Source organism: Trifolium pratense, linkage group LG5 (genome assembly GCF_020283565.1).
Source record: "Trifolium pratense cultivar HEN17-A07 linkage group LG5, ARS_RC_1.1, whole genome shotgun sequence".
In the NCBI taxonomy this organism is placed as follows: Eukaryota; Viridiplantae; Streptophyta; class Magnoliopsida; order Fabales; family Fabaceae; genus Trifolium; species Trifolium pratense.
In genome coordinates this window covers 40756090-40774754 of record NC_060063.1, presented here as the reverse complement: position 1 = coordinate 40774754, position 18665 = coordinate 40756090, and the positions used below count along the sequence as shown (strand labels likewise).

Genomic DNA, 18665 nt, shown 5'->3' with positions numbered 1-18665 from the left:
CCAAGCTCTTGGAGCTTGTTTCAGACCATACAGTGATTTCTTCAATTTGAAAACATGTTCTGGGTTTGAGATATCTTCAAAACCAGGAGGTTGCTTAACATACACTTCTTCAGAAATAAAACCATTTAAGAAGGCACTTTTAACATCCATCTGATACAAGGTTATTCCATGATTAACAGCATAAGATAGAAGTAACCTGATTGCTTCAAGTCTAGCAACTGGTGCAAAGGTTTCAGTATAGTCAATCCCCTCTTGCTGACTATAACCTTGTGCGACCAATCTAGCCTTGTTTCTTACCACTTCACCTTGCTCATTCAGCTTGTTTCTGAAAACCCATTTTGTTCCAATAATGTTCTTGTGTGAAGGTTTAGGCACTAGAGTCCATACATCATTCCTTTGAAATTGATTCAGCTCTTCTTGCATTGCTACAATCCAAGCATCATCTTTTAGAGCTTCATCAATCTTTGAAGGTTCCATCATTGAGATAAGACCAACTAAAGATTCCTCATTTCTCAGTTGAGATCTTGTCTTCCTTGGACTATCTTTGTTGCCTAAGATCAGTTCCTCTGGATGTGATGATTTGTATTTGAAAGTATTTCTTGGGGGCTCATCATCTTCAGACTCATCATCAGCAGGTTCAGAAGTTGCTTCAGTTCTTTGTTGTTCAGAGTCTGTAGGAACTGTTATGTTCAGAGGTTCTTCAGAGAATGGATGTTCTGAGTAGTTTGGAATATCTGAATACTGATCCTCTGATACCTGAAATCTAGACAAACCTTCCACAAGCTCTGACACTTGGTCAGGCTCTTTGTCATCAAATTTGACATGCATAGTTTCTTCCACAGTGTGTGTTTCAGAAATATACAGTCTGTATGCTTTTGAGCGTTCAGAATATCCTATAAAGATACCCTTATAACCTCTAACATCAAATTTCTTTAGATGGACTTTGTTGTTTAAGATGTAACAAGTACATCCAAACTGATGAAAATAAGAAATATCAGGTTTTCTTCCTTTGAACAATTCATAAGCAGTTTTGTTCAACTTAGATCTGATATAGATTCTATTTTGAACATAACATGCTGTGTTTACAGCTTCTGCCCATAGAAACTTTGCTACATTTGTTTCATGCATCATGGTTCTGGCCATTTCTTGCAGAGTTCTATTCTTCCTTTCTACAACCCCATTTTGTTGAGGAGTTCTAGGAGAAGAGAATTCATGCAGAATGCCATATTTTTCACAAAAGTTTTCAAAAGGTTCATTTTCAAATTCTCCACCATGATCACTTCTAACTTTTAAAATAGTGTAGCCTTTTTCATTTTGAATTTGTTTGCAGAAGATGCTAAACTCATCATAAGCTTCATCTTTTGTTTTTAGGAATTTTACCCAAGTCCATCTACTGTAGTCATCAACAATCACTAATCCATACTTCTTTCCATTGATAGAGGCAGTGTTAACTGGCCCGAAAAGATCAATGTGAAGAAGTTCCAATGGTCTTGAGGTAGAGACAATGTTCTTAGGTTTAAAAGATGATTTGGTAATCTTTCCTTTTTGACATGAACCACAAAGTGTGTTTGAGTGATATTTGATTTTAGGTAAACCTCTGACAAGGTCAAGCTTGCTAAGCTTAGAGATTAACCTCCAGTTAGCATGGCCTGACCTCTTATGCCAGATCCATTTTTCTTCACTCAAGGTCAAAAGACACACCACTTTTTGTTCATTCAAATCAGAAAGATTAATTTTATAAACATTGTTCTTTCTCAGACCTTTGAATACAATGGAGTTATCAGATTGTTTAGTTACAGTACATGATTCCTTATTAAAGACAACTACATAACCATTGTCGCAAAATTGACTTATGCTCAATAGGTTATGTTTGAGTCCATCAACTAACCAAACATCATTAATAGATAGGGAAGAATTACCTACTGTACATGTACCTATTATCTTTCCTTTTTGATTACCTCCAAAGCCAACAGATCCTCCTTCTTTCATAGTCAGCTTAGAAAATAGTCGTTTGTCACCAGTCATATGCCTTGAACATCCACTATCCAGATACCATGAGTGATTCATGATACTTCTTTGAGTGGCAGGCTGTATGAGAAACAACTTTAATCATTGCGGTAGAACTCTTCATCACAGTTAATGATAAAGTCATCCCAGTATTCTTCCTCTTCATTTTTCAAGTTCTGATTGTTAACTTGAGAACTTGTCAGCCATTTGTCTAGGACATAAGCCCTTCTTCCTTTGCATAGGACTTGTTTCCATGCTCTAGGTAGGACATATCCTTTCCTAGTTGGTAAATCTGAATGGTACATTATTTCAGCTTTTGGTACCCATCTTCTGGGTCCACGCTTGTTAGTCCACAAATGCTTACTATGTTGTTTAGTGTTAGAGAAAGATCTTGGTTTGGAATAATAACCTTTTTGAAATCTTTTCTTTGTTTGAGATCTGTTATTATTCCAGGATTTGGATTGTTTATGATTCCAGGGTTTGTATTTATTACCAATCCCATGTTCTGATTGATTATATCTACTGACTCTAGAATCATAAATAATCTGAGTCTGTACTGCATCTGAGATTTGGAGTTTGAATTCTTTCTTTTAAAATCTTCTGAGCTTTTAGATTGACTAGCCTCAGGTACTAAAGTTCCTTTGGTTCCAGAATTCGAAGTCTCAGATTTTGAAGTTTTCAGAGCTTCTGAACTAATGTTCTCAGGTTCTGAACAACTTCTATCTTCTGAACTTTCCTTTCCAGATTCTGAGGAACTTGGTTCCTCTGAGCTGTCAGCTTCTAAATCACTCAGATCATCATTGTCATTTTCAACAATACCAGGATTCTTTCCCTCTTCACTGGATGGAACAACATAATAAACCCAAGATTTTCCAACCTTTTTGGCAGAGGTCTTCAGCTTTGAATATGTTCTACCATATTCATAGTCAAGTCCTTCTCCTCTATGTCTCAAAACATTATAAATTCTATTAGCAGCTTTGCTCTTCCCAAGGTTGAGATGCACAAACTGTTGAAGTGCTATTTCCTGCTCATCAATAGGTTTGTGACAAACAGCACAACCCTTTTCAAAGTCATTTACTCTATTCAGAGTTTCTTGATATAGACCTTGAAAATGTTCTGCTTGTTCAGTCAGAGTGTTAAGCTTTTCTTGTAAAACTTTTTGTTTACTTAACACTCTGAGATGTTTCTCAATGACCTTGTTAAGTGCAGTTATAAGTTGAGATTTAGAACAGTCAGAAAATACCTCATCTGTTACTTCTGAATCTGATTCTGATTCATCCTCTGAGTCTGCATCTGAGTCAGTTGAAGCCATCAGGGCTAGATTTGCCTCTTCTTCTTCCTCAACTTCTTCCTCAGATGATAGCTCTTCAAAAGTAGCCATCAGATTCTTTTTCAATTTGCTCTTAAATTGTTGCTTCTTTGAGCTGTATCTTTTGCTTTTGTCTTTAGCAGACATTTCTGGACAGTCAGCAATAAAGTGTCCTGGCTTCTTACAGTTGAAGCAGTTCTTCTGATCATCCTTTTTGCTGACAAAGTTTCTGGAGCTGTTACCTCTGAAGTTTCTTTTGTTAAATCTGTTCCATTGCTGAAACTTGGTGAATAAAGCAAACTCATCTTCACCCATTTCCTCCTCTTGACCATCTGCAGAAGATTCCTCTTCAATGTCAAGAAGCTGAGTCTTAAGAGCTTTAGAAGGAGTCCTAGTTGACTGTAAAGCCACAGACTTGGACTTTTTCTTAGCTTCTGAGTCAGCGTTCAGAACCATCTCATGGCTTCTGAGATTGCTTATCAGAGCCTCAAGACTCAGAGTCTTGAGATTTTGAGCTTTTTCTATTGCAGTGACCTTAGGTCTCCAAGCAATAGGAAGACTTCTCAGAATCTTCTGAACATGATCATAGGTGGAATAACTCCTCTTAAGAGCTTTAAGACCAGATACAAGGATTTGAAACCTTGTAAACATAGTCTCAATGCTTTCATCTTGTTGCATAGTGAATAGTTCATATTGCCTTATCAAGAGACTAGCCTTAGCCTCTTGAACTTTTTCATTACCATCATAGGTAGCACACATCGAATCAAAGATAGATTTAGCAGTAGACTTGTTTTCTATTCTGACATAATCTTCATGTCTAATAGCACCAACAACATTGTCTTTTACTCTATGATGCTTAGTGTAGATTTTTAAGTTAGCTGGTGTGAGTAACTTTCTATGCTCAATGGACAATCTTCCATGTTCATTTAAGTTTTCAAAAGTTACTCCCAGCTCAACCAAATCCCACAACTCATGATCAATAGCAGTAATATTGCTATACAGTCTTTCCTTCCACCACTCAAATAATGATGCATCACCATTGAATATAGGGGCTTTTCTGTTGCCACTATGTTCATGTGATTCATTACTCAAGTAGTCAAAACCAAAAGCATTTCTAGGACCACCACCAGCTCCACTGGCCTCACCGGCTTCACCGGTTGTTCTAGTGCTACTATCGTCTCCTCCAGACATAGTGTTCTCACAAGATCTTTACTGTCTCACTGTTAAGTGAAAGTAACAGACCAGAGCTCTAGATACCAATTGAAGGTGTGAAAACACAAGAAGGGGGGGGTTGAATTGTGTTTTAGTCAAGTTTAAAACTTTTTCAAGTTCTTAACTTAACTACAACAGCAGCGGATAAAATACACAATAAAACAAGTTAAGAGAGAGAGAGAGAGATCACACAAGCAATTTATACTGGTTCCTCTCACAAAACGAGAGTAGTCCAGTCCCCTTGCACTTCCAAGGGATTTCACTATAATTAATCACACAAGATTACAACTGCTCAAGCACACAAGCAAGAGACTTCTCAACACTGCCCAAGCACACAAGCTAAGACTTCACACTTAAGCACACAAGCTTAAGTTATCTCAAGTACAAGATATAATAAAGTAATGGAAAGTATACAACAGCTCTTAGTCAGAACCTAGAAGAACAAATACTAAATATTTGAACTAAAAGTGCAACAACACAGTTCAGAGGTTCAGAGCTTTGTATGAGGAATTCAGAGTTTGTTCGTCCGTGTTAATGATCCTTAATATTGATATATATCTGATCCTTCTAGTATATATATGACTAGAAAAGAGTCGTTGTAAAGATGACCGTTGAAGTAGATAACCTTTTGTCTTCAAGCAGCCTGTCTTGATGCAGTTTGGTTGTATCCAAAACTAAGTAAGAGTTTCAGGTACTTTGACTACTGCAGAGAAGACTTTCCTTATTCAGCTAACACAACTGATGACCCACGTTCTCAAAAGAGAACAGACAGAAAGAGATTAGCTGTTCTGATCAGGCTTGAAAGGTCCTTTTCTTCATTGGTAGAAGAGTTGACTTGCAAAAGAGAATCTTTACAAACTTCAAGAAGATCATCAGAGCTTGATGAAGTTAAGACCTTAAGAAGTTCTGAAGACTTCATCGTCTGAAGATTACAACTTCTGAGTCTCACAATCTTCTGAATACTTACAAACTTCTGAAGTCCTTATCTTCTGATCATTAATCAGAGCTTAATTGAATCTAAGTCCTGCACACTTAAATTAAATTTTTAGTCCTTCCAATTGTTTATTAATACTTTGTTATCATCAAAACCTTAATAGATTTAGGGGCAAACATTTTTAAATCAATTTTGTTCCAACAATCTTCACTTTTCTACGTAGGAGTGCATAAAATGTGCGCCAAACCGCAATGACCAATAAGCACCAACTAAAGTAACTTGACAATACAAAATTTCTAATCCTCCTGTCGATCTCGCACAACAAAGAAATAGGCCAAGAATATATGAGAAAGTTGTAAATCGTCATGCCATGTATAACACTCCTAACTAACTGTACTATGCCAACAATAGCGAGAAGATAAGCTTTCCAAGATGCCAATTTAGATTTAATTCTACCAGCAATAGGAATTGGCAGACGAGAAACTCAAACGGTTAGAAAGCATATCTCTTATGTTACCGGTGATATGACGCGTATAAATAGTAGATTTAGCATTATAAATGATCTGGCCGGAAACATCACCATAGAGAGAAACAAAGAATCTCCCTGTCTAATATCACTTTTATAAGAAAAGTAACTAGAAGCTTTACGATTAACAAAAATAGAAAGTTCGGAAGAATAAAGAAATGACCTCGAGCCAGTGACAAAAATTAGAAATAAAGCCAAAAACCTTGAAAATGTCAATTTTAAAACCAAGTTACCTCTATAAGATCTTTGGTGCAACATATTGATAGCTTCAGAGATCAAACAATACAATCACCAATTTATCTACCTTTGACGAAACCTCTCTAGTTGCGTGCCGTGATATGATCGAAGACATAATATAAGTAAGCCTGTCAGCAAACACCTTAGTAGCTCTCGTCCGAATTGATTCATCCGAACGGAGACAAAACATCTCGTCCGAATTCATTCATCCGGGCAGAGACAAAACAATTTTGTCCGGACTAGGCCACTTAGCAGCAGATTACTGTAAATTAAACCACATATTTTGGTCCAACATTGGATCTCAAAATTAGACAAAGACAGCTTAAAGGACCCCCCCTCCTATCTGGCTTTGATTGATTATGCTAGTTGGCAAAAGTTTAAGCCACCAATATTCATTATGTTGATGTCATCTCACTTTTGCTGACTGTCATATTCCATTTATAATTTAGTATCATCCCATCAAATCAAATTCCATTACAAACTTAACTATTTCAATATTGCAAGAAGATACATATATTGGATGACTCATTGAAAAATAGTGATTTAAGATCAATAACAAGACAACAAAGAAATGAAAATTATTACTTAAAATTGAACTTTCTTTAATTGAAGTATCACCAAATCCACTACATGCTTTACAGTGAAATGAAATAACAATGAAACTAATGCAAAAATGTAAACTATCACATTTTGAGTCCTTTCTGTAAAGGCACTACCAAAATTTCCTTACACATGAATGAAGAAATGAAGCTGTACAAATAATGACCTATTTTGGAATATGCAAGAATTGAAATCTAAGGAATGGAAGGAACAAAAGGAAAAAAATGAACAACTGTCTTATTTTGGAAAGAATGTAGCCTATTTGCGATTCGTTTCTTCATCTTGTTTTTTTATGAGCAGGAATCGAACTCAGTACCCCAAGATTTACAATACTCACATATACACGCATCAACCAATTGCGCCAGATCGTTTGTTTTGTGAACGATTTATTAAAGTCCTGCAGTTTTTCCACCGAGAGGACTCATGAGGTAGAAACAAGACGATGAAGAAGAATTTGAAGGGTTATCAAGTTCTTGACAAGGTTTAGGGGACACCGAGTCTGAAAATCCCGAGACATTTGAACATTCCCATGTAACGGAAGAAGCCGAATTTATTGACAAGGTTATATTTGAAAGGCAAATGTTTGTGAAGGGTGATTCTTCTATTCCAGAAAAGCTTCCAGCAACTGTGATATTCGCGCCGATAATATCCTTCAAAGTAATGTGATTCAAAAGTGGAAAAGCTTTTGGATCAAATTTGTCGTCAGGATGAAAACCAGAATTACCTTTGGCTGAAATTGCTGTATGAACATTTTCCATTTCTAGGTTTGATATTGCAATTTCTTTTATATAACCACCTCTTCCTATGTTTGTTCTGAACTCAACGCCACTATTTGAGTTCCAAATGTGAACATGTTCTATTAGTACATTTGAAATTCCGCCAGACATTTCAGTACCAAATGAAATAGCAGAGCCGGAAAATGCATTAAGTTGAACCCTTCTTATGTGTACTTTCTCAATTGGTCTTCCATAGGTAATTCCATACTCATCCCATCCACTTTTAAGAGAAATTGCATCGAATCCAATGGATACAATACAATCTTCTATACAAACGTTATCAGAAGAATCTGAAAACATCAAGTGCACAAATGTTAAGCTAATAGAGCCTCACCAAAGTTTGGTAAGCTATTGATATTTGACTCTGTATAGCACCAACACTTCAAATTGAAGGCGTCTCTGGTGCCTGACACGACACATGTGGTTACATTCAATCATATCATATGTTCTAATAGCTACCATTGGTTGACGTGGCATGATGTCTGATGTTAGTGTTTGTGTCAGTGCTTCATAGTTTGAATTTGAAAGTCATTTTATGAAGCACTGACACAAACATGGACAAGACACTCTGGTAATAATTTAAATAAATGATACAATTGAATGTAACCACATGTGTCATGCATCTTCAATCTGAAGTGTCGGTATTACATAGAGGCATTGTCATTTTCACAATGAGGGTATAAATTGAGTCAATGGTCTACTACAAACCTGGTACTATGCCAGCAGTATAAGGTGATTCTGGAGGAGCGGAGATTGAAATATTTTGAATATGTACATTACTGCATCAAATTAAATGTTACTGTATCAATATTACTCCATTCTTTTGGAAAAAGAGGTATCAAGAACATCTAGAAAACTATATACCTGCAATAAACTGGGTGGATGCTATATGCTGGAGCATTCAAGAATGTAAGATTTGAAACTACGACAGAATCGGATGATATAATTTCAACCAGATGAGGACGGCTGTGGTTAAGGGAATGAGACTTATACCACTCCCACCAAACCATTCCATTGCCGTCGATGGTTCCATTATTGCCTGGTAAAAGTTACATTAAAATATTGAAAATTCAATCCAGAAACAGAAAACGTGAAAAAATTGCGAGAAGGAAAAAAAATACTTGGATTGGAACAGAATAGGCAAACCTGTTATGACCACATCCTCCAACTTGTTACCATTTATCAAGCTCTTGTATCTTCCGTCAGGAACATCTTTCCCTCGGCCATAAGAAGGTAAGGCTTCTATAACATCCCAATGAGATGGATCCTAAAAAAGAAAAACAACTCCTCAATTACCCTCAAATTGGTTGAACATGAAATATCTTTATACACAAGAAATCAGTTTTGTCAATCACAGATCACTAAAAATAGTTGTTTGGTCAAATTCCGCTATGCTACAATGACATAGCACTGCTATAGCCGTTATTTAACAGAACATTACACAATCTGTTCAAATTGTGCTATGCTATAGCGCTGCTATAGCCATTATTTAACAACATTGCAACAAATCAACATAAAAAGAGTAAACAGTCATTTTGATCCCCATAGGCGTCAAACACTCACACTATAGTCCTTAAATGTATTAAAATTACAAAAACATCATTTGATCCTCATGTCTCTTCTAATGGTTAGCTTAGTCCACAAAATCACTAACAAAATACATACTCAGTGATGTTTTTGTTATTTCAATGCATTCAAGGACCATAGTGACACCGCCTTACACTTTCCGGGACCAAAATGATGATTTGCTCGCATAAAAATGACAAAACTGTTAATTTTAAAATATTACTACTAGTAAGAAAATGAAGCAAGAGGTGAAAGTACCTGAGATCCAATAATGACAGCGCCTTTCTCCAAAAATAGGGTAAGATGGCTGGTAAGATTGAAACTACCCGTGAGCCAATTTCCTGGTGGCACATAGAGCTGAGCACCACCCTTATCGGCAAATGACTTGAGATAGAAAATTGCATTCTGGAATGCAATTGTATTCAGTGTTTTACCATCCCCAACTGCACCAAACTCCAAAATAGAGACACTATGTGGTCTAGGATCCAATTTTGGATTCGAACCACACTGCTCAACATCTCCATAAACATTCACGACATTGCTCAATGCCAGAAGCAAGAGCAATGCCACCTGAAAAAAGGTCACACAAACCAATTAATCACCAGAGACATCAGACACAGAAAGACACCAGACACGACACAAAGACAAACATACATCAGACACAGACAGATATCAGACACGACACTGATAATAATTTAAGAAAACAAATTAACTGAATGTAATCACATGGTCATCAAATAGAGATAAATTTGTTCATGAATCAAGAATTCACTTCAAATTGAAAGATGTTAAAAACATATATCTGGAACAAGAATGAACAAACACAACAATAGAAATGAAAAATTCAAAGCAAAAACAATGAAATAAAGCAACAATAATTCTCATTTTCACATTTTCACACACCAACCAATGAGAGATTCACTTCAACAAAAATATTATTACATATGAAACAAAAGCATATGAGAAAGAACTTGAAAAGGGAATTCTCAGCTGAAATTAAACTATAATGCAAGTTAATCAGATCAATTAATCAGATCAAAATTGAATAAAATTTGATGAAAACTCCACCATAGACAACAATCACCATTGTCATAGAAAATCATAGCAAAAAAACAGAACAACCCAAAAGAACAAATCTAATACATAGAATTTGAACACGACCCACATGAATGAAACATACAAACATTGACTCAAACATATAAAATCCAAACAAAGATCGAAACTTGAAGAGACCCTTTTAGTTATTATAATGAAAATTGAAAAACAAAACAATAAAGACCCAGATTTGGAACAAGTTTAAGGTAAAAACTCAAAAGACAAAGAAAGTATAAACAACAAAAAAAAATGAACACAGAGAGAAACGTACTTACAAGCATCTTCTCAGGTCAAAGCTGGCAAAAGGGTCAGAGACTATAGGAGACAAGAACTAGCACTGGTGCCAAAGCAAAAACAAGTGACAAAAAAAAATTGAAAAAAAAATGAAATTGCAGAGAGAAAGAGATGAAAAGGAAGAAGAAGAAGAAGAAGAGGAACAAGAGGAAAAGAAGAAGCTTTATGCAGTTTTTGTGTGAGTATTATTATAAGAAATAAAAAATTAAAGAATTAAGCTACCCATGTTAAAAAATGACAGCAAATGAAGAAGATTAATGGTCCATTCATATATATGTACAAATATTTGGTAAGAAGTTTTCTTATTTAAATTAGGGAAGTAAAATGTTATACATATCGTCTAGAAATCCTAGTTCGACTGATAGAAATATCAAAATTATTAGTGTTGGATGTCAGGATCGGGATTCGAACCCCGATCACTCTACTTTATGTGTGTGAGTTTTCAATGACTTTGTCATTTCGTCTATCAACAAAAAGAAAAAAGAAAAAAAAGCTTACATTGTATCTTGAGCTTAGTTCAATTTGCAGTGACATTACATTATATATGCAGAGAGTCGGATTCGAACATCGGTCATTCCACTTATCCAACTTAAGTGGAATTACTAGGTCAGATGTCATGATCGGGTTCAAACTTCAATCTCTTCACTTTGTATGTGAATTTTCAATGATTTGTCTTTTATTTATTTTGACAATATTGATGGGTTTTAGTTTCTTCTTTTAATAAAAATTGGTTTTAGTTCGCCTGTCTCCCGAGAAGTCACTTGGTTGAGGAGTTAATCCTCAATCTAGAGAAACTCGGTTCGAGACCCGGCACCGAGAGAAAGAAGAAAAATTGGTTTTAGTTCTAGTTCTATCGACAAAGACAAATATTGTTTCGTTAAATGTTTTTATTTGGATTCAAATTTGATGTCTCATAATTGTGTGAGTTTCATTCATATTTATAATTTCATTTGAAAAAAAAATTACTAATTCATCGATAAATTAGTTTAAGTGGTAAGAAATTTAAACGTATTAAGCAAGCATCATAGGTCCGATCTCTAACCTTTATGTTTGAAAAGAAAATAATTTACTCAAATTTTAAAAATTAATTACCGCTAAATAACAATGGTAGTGTTATAACATGGAGAGAAAAAAAAACATGATTGTTTTTTTATAAGCACCGTTTTTTATTTGCGTACGTAGTAATTAGAAAATTTAACCTTTTGAAATGAATAAACTTCAATTTCTATATATCACCTGTAATATTTCTATCAAATGATTTTTTTTTTTTTTTGTAGATAATAAAATGACAAAATTATTATAAACTTTCTCACATACAAGTAAATGAATCGAAGTTTAAACTTCAATCTTAACATCTACTAAAATACTAATAATTTTGACATTTTTTTGCCAAATAAGATAAGCCTTATGGGTTTTACCAAATGAATTATTTTGGTCAATCTACCAAATGAATTATACTCTACTATTTCCTTCATAGTTAATACTCCTACTAGTATTATTAAAATGAATTAATGAATAGAATTCTGAATGTGGAAGAAGAAAAAGACATGAAAAGAATAAAATGGAATAAATTAATTAGCACTAATTGGTGATTGCACCTGTTAATGAAAATGATTAGTAACGTCTTTCGCCGACAAAATTGTTTGAAACGGCTTCATGGATTTGTGGCTGCATAGTGTTCTGTTCGGTGTTTTTACATGTCAGAGAATTATTACATTATTACTAGGTTTATTTATGTGTGTTTTTTCATGTGAGAGTGTTTGACACAGTGACAGTGTTAGAGAAAAAAAATATTAAAAAAAAAGTTTTTTTTTTTTTTTATAAACAATCTTAGTTGTTACTAGTATTACGATGATTATGTTAGTTTTTGCATAATGTGCATGGAGTTATTCTTATATGGTCACGTGACAAAAATAAATTTCTTAGCCACTTTCATAAAATTTACTTTTTTATTTTATTCTTTTAATTATTTTATAAATAATAAAATAATCATGTGAGTGCGACTATATGGTCACATGACCATGGAAGTTTTGCTGAAACATTCTTACCTAAGCACAATCATATAAGCACAAAATTTAGGCGCGCACACATTAATCCAAAAAATTAAAAAGAAAAATAAAATAGTCACATCAATCAATTATATATGGGAAGCAAGCATTTTGAGATTTTTTTTTTATGTCGGTCTAACACCTCTAATTTATGGTTGTGCCTAAATAAGTAGTATTTCTCAATGTACATAATGTAAGATGGGGATTGAGACCGAGTGACTTTTCGGAGGAAAAGTCATGGTGACTTTAGTTTAATTTATGAGAGAAAGATGAAGAAAAAAAATGGTAATTAAGATAACTGAGAGAGTAATATAGGACAGACATAGCGAAAAAGTCACAGTGATTTTTCCTCCACAAAGTCACTCAATCTCCAACCTACATTATGCAAAAAGAACAATAACATTTTTTTGTCTTTTACTAAATTACGAGACATTGATTTAGTGAATATGTAAGCATGAATCCTTTCATCTTAAGTCAATGACCTAATTGTCCCCATGAGCTTTACTCAGTTGGTAGAAATATCACATATATTATGTAGGAGTCGGAGTTCTAACCACAAACACTTTACTTATTCACCTTTAAGGTGAAATTTCTAACTATCAGCTACTGGACAAAAAATAAATAAATAAAATAAATCAATGACCTAATTTGATGATTACATGTTATTTTATTATTATTATTATTATTATTATTATTATTATTATTATTATAGGGAATTTAGATCTAAATTTATTGGTGACATGTGGAGTGAGAATATAGTAATAATATTAAATAAGTATAGTATAAAATAAACATAATAAAATAACAAAAAAAGAATAATATTATACTATAATAATAATAATAATAATAATAATAATAATAATAATAATAATAATAATAATAATTGACTCTATTTGATAAAAAAACAAACAAACAAACAAATGTATTTAAGTGTCCTTTAAAATTTTCGTTTGTAATAGTTATATCTTTTAAATTTTTAATGTAATAGTTAAATTATTTAAGTATTTTAGGTGATAAATAATATTTTTTTTTTTTTTTGGCTTTCATTTGGTTCAGGGGTCAATTCTGGCATCAAGTGTTTGCAGCCTCCTCCCGATCGCAGTTGCGGGGATCGAACCGTGGTCCTCCCTACCAAGTTCAACGCCAATCACCACCGAACTTAATATACTTTTATAATCAACTTCTATTACTCCATTCGACCAATCCTTAATATAAGAAAAAATTCACTTTTTAGATATATATTAAAAAACTGATGTATATAGACTATATAGAACTTCTTATATTAAGAATCAGAGAAAGGACTTTATTTCACGATGCATAACATTGACTTCCATCACGGTCAAGAATATTTTGATAAAAAGAACATTATATTTAATTAATTTTACTAATAGATAATTAAATATTACATCTATAAAACAATACATCGAGAGAGAGAGAGAGAGAGATTAGAAGCATGTGGATTGACAGAAGAGAAACAGGGAAATGGTGGTACCCACTCCAATCATGGAGAAGATGCTAGCCTGGCAGCATTCACTTGACAGGACATATCAAATTAGACTATGAGTCAGCCACATAAGACACTCTTGTGTTATGCTATTTTTAATTTTTAATTCAATTATATTACCAAGTGTTTCATTGCTAATTTACTACTACTACTCTTTTTTTTTTGAGAAAAAAAAATAGGTACTTTGCTACTACTACTACTTGTTTAGGTAATGACTACCATCTTGGTATGTGAAGTTTGAAGAGTTAGTGCTGGTAACCTCACTTTCACTTTCTCCAAAAACAACTCATACTTGATTTTCTTTTTAAACTCTCTTAATTCAAAGATACTCCAATTCTATGTCAAAATATTTGGATGTGTTATTGTTAATTAGAATGTATATCTTCTGAAATTTGGGCAAATTTTAATTTATCCTTTGTAATATTTTTTTTTTTCCATTACTCTCTCTTGTAATGTGAAGATTTTGTCACACTTTTGAACTCTATACAATTAGTATAAAATTAGGGTGTATTTGATTTCATGGCAAAAAAAATAAAAAATTAGGGTGTATTTGATTTTCAAGAAAAATAACATATTTGACAGGATAATTTTGGATTCGAATTTTCTTCTGATGACTGTTCTGCACCAATTATAATTGTAGAATCTTTGTTATCGTTTCTCTCTTCATACCACTTAATATTTTTTACAGTCTCCGCCATTGTATTAAGGTAGGATAGATGACAGAATACATTAAGGCAGTAGATGATTCAACTCCATCATAAATTTTATTGTACGATGTTTAATTCTAAATTTATGTTTGAGATTTGACAAATTATAGGTTAAGGAATTGGACAAAACGACATTATTAAATCACGTGATAACTTTTTGTATGAGATGAGAAATAAACTTGATTCGTTTAATTTTAGCTTTCTTGAGAAGATATGATAATATTCATTTTGTATGAGATTAGTTAATTATATATGACTAGGATGAAATGACATAAATTAATGTTTTATCATTCCATACAACGGGTCATTTATCAACTAAGGATGACACAATATAAGGAGTATAAAGAGTAGTGAACCTTTAATTGGATATAGATGAGTCATATTGGACGTTAACGTATATTGGGCCATTGAGTGATTTGAGCTTTAAAAGAGTTATTGTTTTCGGGCCTAGATGATTTGTCATGTGCCCCGTAAAATGACAAAAATACCCTCGTCGCTATCTACGTAGCGAACTCAGTTCGCACCCTACATAGCGAGTTGCAATTTTTTTTACCCACCCCCAAAGTCTGCACCCTTCATGCGCCCCATGAATGAAAATATTATGAAAGAACATTGTTCATACTTAGAGTGCAAACTCAGTTTGCACTTTAACTAGTGAATCTTATAAAAAATTAGCCACCGTCCAAGATCATATTTTTATTGACTACTAGAGCGGTTGTGACATATAGTATCACACAAAAACACCCCACACACACATCGTCTAATTCTATAACATGAAGTGTTTCATTCACAATATTTTCTTGGGGTGAAAGAAGGATTAACACTTTAACATACGAAATTGTGTTTCACTAAAAAAAAAAATCATGAGAGGTGAAGGGACAAAATTTGATTTTTTATAACGTTCGCTACATAGGTAGCAAACTTAGTACTGAGTTCGTTACTTAGGCAACAAAGTGTTTTTTTTTTTTTAATTCTTTTTTTTACTATTTTACACACTCACTAATTAACCTGCGAGGAGAGTAACCTTGAAATTTTAGGACCACAAAAAGAAATACTCATTTTAAAATGCGGGGCCATCCAACATAGTTAGAGGCTACTCTCATGAGCCAAGTAAGCTACACTCTCTTACTGGCTAAAATTGTTGACATTTTCCTTTCCTATGGCTTTAAGCATTCTTGTGTTATTACCAAGTTTGTAAATTCAGATTTGCATATCATTGTTCAACCAGCTGTATCCTGCTGGGCAATGGTAAGTTTTGCTGGTTCTGGAAAAGGAAAATTAGAGTTTAGATTTTTTTTTTACATAGACGAAATAAACAGCCATTAGAAAGTTACACACATAAAGTGAAGGGACTAGAATCGAACACTAGTCATGGGTTCGACACTAACAATTTCGGCATTTTTGCCGGTTGAGTTAGGATATGTGGACGAACTTTAAACTTTATATTATGTCATATATATAAATTAATGTGACATGTAGTATATAAAATATGCAACCCATTCATCTTAAAACGTTCACTTCCTTAATAAATGTAATTCTATTATAAATGCATGTGCTCAACTAATAACTATTTTAGTGAAAGTGCAATGTCAAAGCAAATCTCTACAGTATCAAATTTCTTCATGAATATAATTGTGAAAATAGACATACCGGAGATTGCACGTTATTTACTTATTTATGACATGGCCTATATGTGTATCAAAGTAGGTTGTAAACACAAAAATAGTTCACACAAGAACAAGATATGTAAATCCTATATATAGGAGTTTTATAAAAAATAAATAACAATGACAATTCCATATGTCATTTTCTACTATAGACTATGAGTATGAGCGAGGTGATCATTATTAAATCACTGGTAGATTTTTATTGACGATTTCAAATCTATTGTAATTGGTTAGTTTCGGTAGATCTAGTCGTTGCCTCGTTGGTAATAGCAGAATCACACATTTTAAATACAGATACTTGTGAAATTTCGAGTTCAAACTCGGAGATATCAGTGTCCCTACGACAAACATCTGAGTTGTAGTTACGGGATGCACCAATTTCATTTCTTAATAATAGGAAGAATTGAAACATGAGTATACTATAATTTAGCCGTAAATATGGGTTAGTTCAGTCCGCTCTAGGCCAATGGGTCCACCTACATAAATAAATAAGATCAGTATGACTCATTTGTTATTGCGCTGCACATTATATTAAACTCCATCCGAACACTATGGCAATTTGGGCCACCCGACCGATTTCATTTTTATTTTATTTCTGGTGTTGGGTTTTAAGAGTAAATGAATGGTTGAGGTCCCACATCGATTATGAATGAACAAAATGTTTGATATATAAGAGAGGTGCCCCATATACTTAATATTTTAAGGTTTTACTTTTAGGTGGATATCTAACGTGTCCCTCTCATGTGGTCTTGGAGTATTGACTTGTTGTTACTCTCGATGCTCCCTCGACTACTCTCAAACAAGTGGTATAAGAGACCTGATTCGACTTGATGAGGGAGTGAGAATGAATCCTTTTGCCACTTTGATATTTTAGTTTTTCACAATTGTCTATTTGAAAAGATATATTGGATGCAAGTAAAGGAAGCAAAATTGAATCAAAATTTTAAACTTAATCCTCTAATTGACACACCCCATTTAATCCGCTAAAAAACTGAGACGGTCATGGGCTAGGGCAGCTCATTTGGACGTGGATTATTTAAAACAATTTTTTATTTATTTTTTAAATATTTCTTACTGGACAATGGGTAGCCCATTCAAACATCCAACTCAACCCTTTTATATTTTACTAAAAAATGTCATTTTTTTAATTATGTTAGTTGAATTTGTTAATTATGTTGTTAGATTTGTTGATTATATATTGAGTTTTCTCGTACGTTTATTTTTTAACACAAACATCTTTGTCGTCAATATTGCTATTTGTTGTAAATTATGTTATTTGATAATAACAATAACATAATTATGAAGTTTTATGACTCATGTTTAATAAATCTAATACTAATGGCACTTTGTTTTTGTTATTATTTAAATAAAAAACAGACTTTATATGTTGTAGCATGTACAACCGGAATCATATTTCAAAGATTTGTCTTATATACTGGCCTAATTCAGTGATGAATAAGACATTGCAATAAGCCAATTAAAGTGGTGTCTCCTAAAGTACATCAGTACATGAAAAGAAAATGAAAATGAAAATGAAAATTTTAATTATTTACAAAAACAAATTTATATATATTTTTACGTAATTGAAAAATCTCTCAAAAGCCAATGTTGTTTCAAGTTATAATTATAAATTTATAATCATAGAAAACTTGATGATTCTTACCTTAAAATTTCCTAAGACAAAAGTTCATTAGAAGCTAGCTAGCTAGCTAGCTATAGTAAATTTTAATAGTAATTACAAAGCAACCTAGTACTACATATATTTAATAAATGAGTAACATGCATCATGTTAGTTTTTTTTTCTTTTTCATTTACCACCGGTTTAATCTAGTTCAGAGGTCAGTTCTAACATTAAGTATTCAGCTTCATTCCAATTGTAGTTGCGGGAGATCAAATTGTAGTATTTCCTATCAAGTTCAGTGTCAATTACCACTGAACCAACTAATGATTGATTCTATTTTTTTTTTTATAAACATTGGTTCTATTTTTTAACATGTACAAATTTACATGAAAAAAACCCTATTTAATAAATGAGGAACATATAACATGCATTATTTGTGGTGCATGTCACATTTTCAAATACAACAAGATCCAAAGGCATTTATTAATTTATTTACTTGGAATCTTTGTTCTATATTTTCACCATTCAAGTCATAAAAAACATAGCCAGAGATCTCATAGAT

The 18665-nt window shown here is 33.2% G+C and overlaps 1 protein-coding gene across 1 annotated transcript; it reads right to left on the bottom strand.

Annotated features, from left to right (window-relative positions):
- Positions 1 to 6794: 6794 nt before the first annotated feature.
- On the bottom strand, positions 6795 to 10832 carry LOC123883831 (probable polygalacturonase). Its single transcript, XM_045932774.1, has 6 exons — positions 10538 to 10832; positions 9426 to 9737; positions 8748 to 8868; positions 8466 to 8640; positions 8310 to 8380; positions 6795 to 7891 (listed from the first exon to the last, which is right to left on the bottom strand). The coding sequence occupies exons 1-6, from the start codon at positions 10541 to 10543 to the stop codon at positions 7215 to 7217; spliced, it is 1362 nt and encodes a 453-aa protein (XP_045788730.1). The 5' UTR covers positions 10544 to 10832; the 3' UTR covers positions 6795 to 7214.
- Positions 10833 to 18665: the final 7833 nt, after the last annotated feature.

Coding starts and splice junctions, on each gene's coding strand:
- LOC123883831 (XM_045932774.1), bottom strand. Junction 8,869..9,425: donor CTGTCATTATTGGATCTCAG/GTACTTTCACCT, acceptor TTTCTTTTTTAG/GATCCATCTCATTGGGATGT. Junction 8,641..8,747: donor GGAGGATGTGGTCATAACAG/GTTTGCCTATTC, acceptor AACTTTTACCAG/GCAATAATGGAACCATCGAC.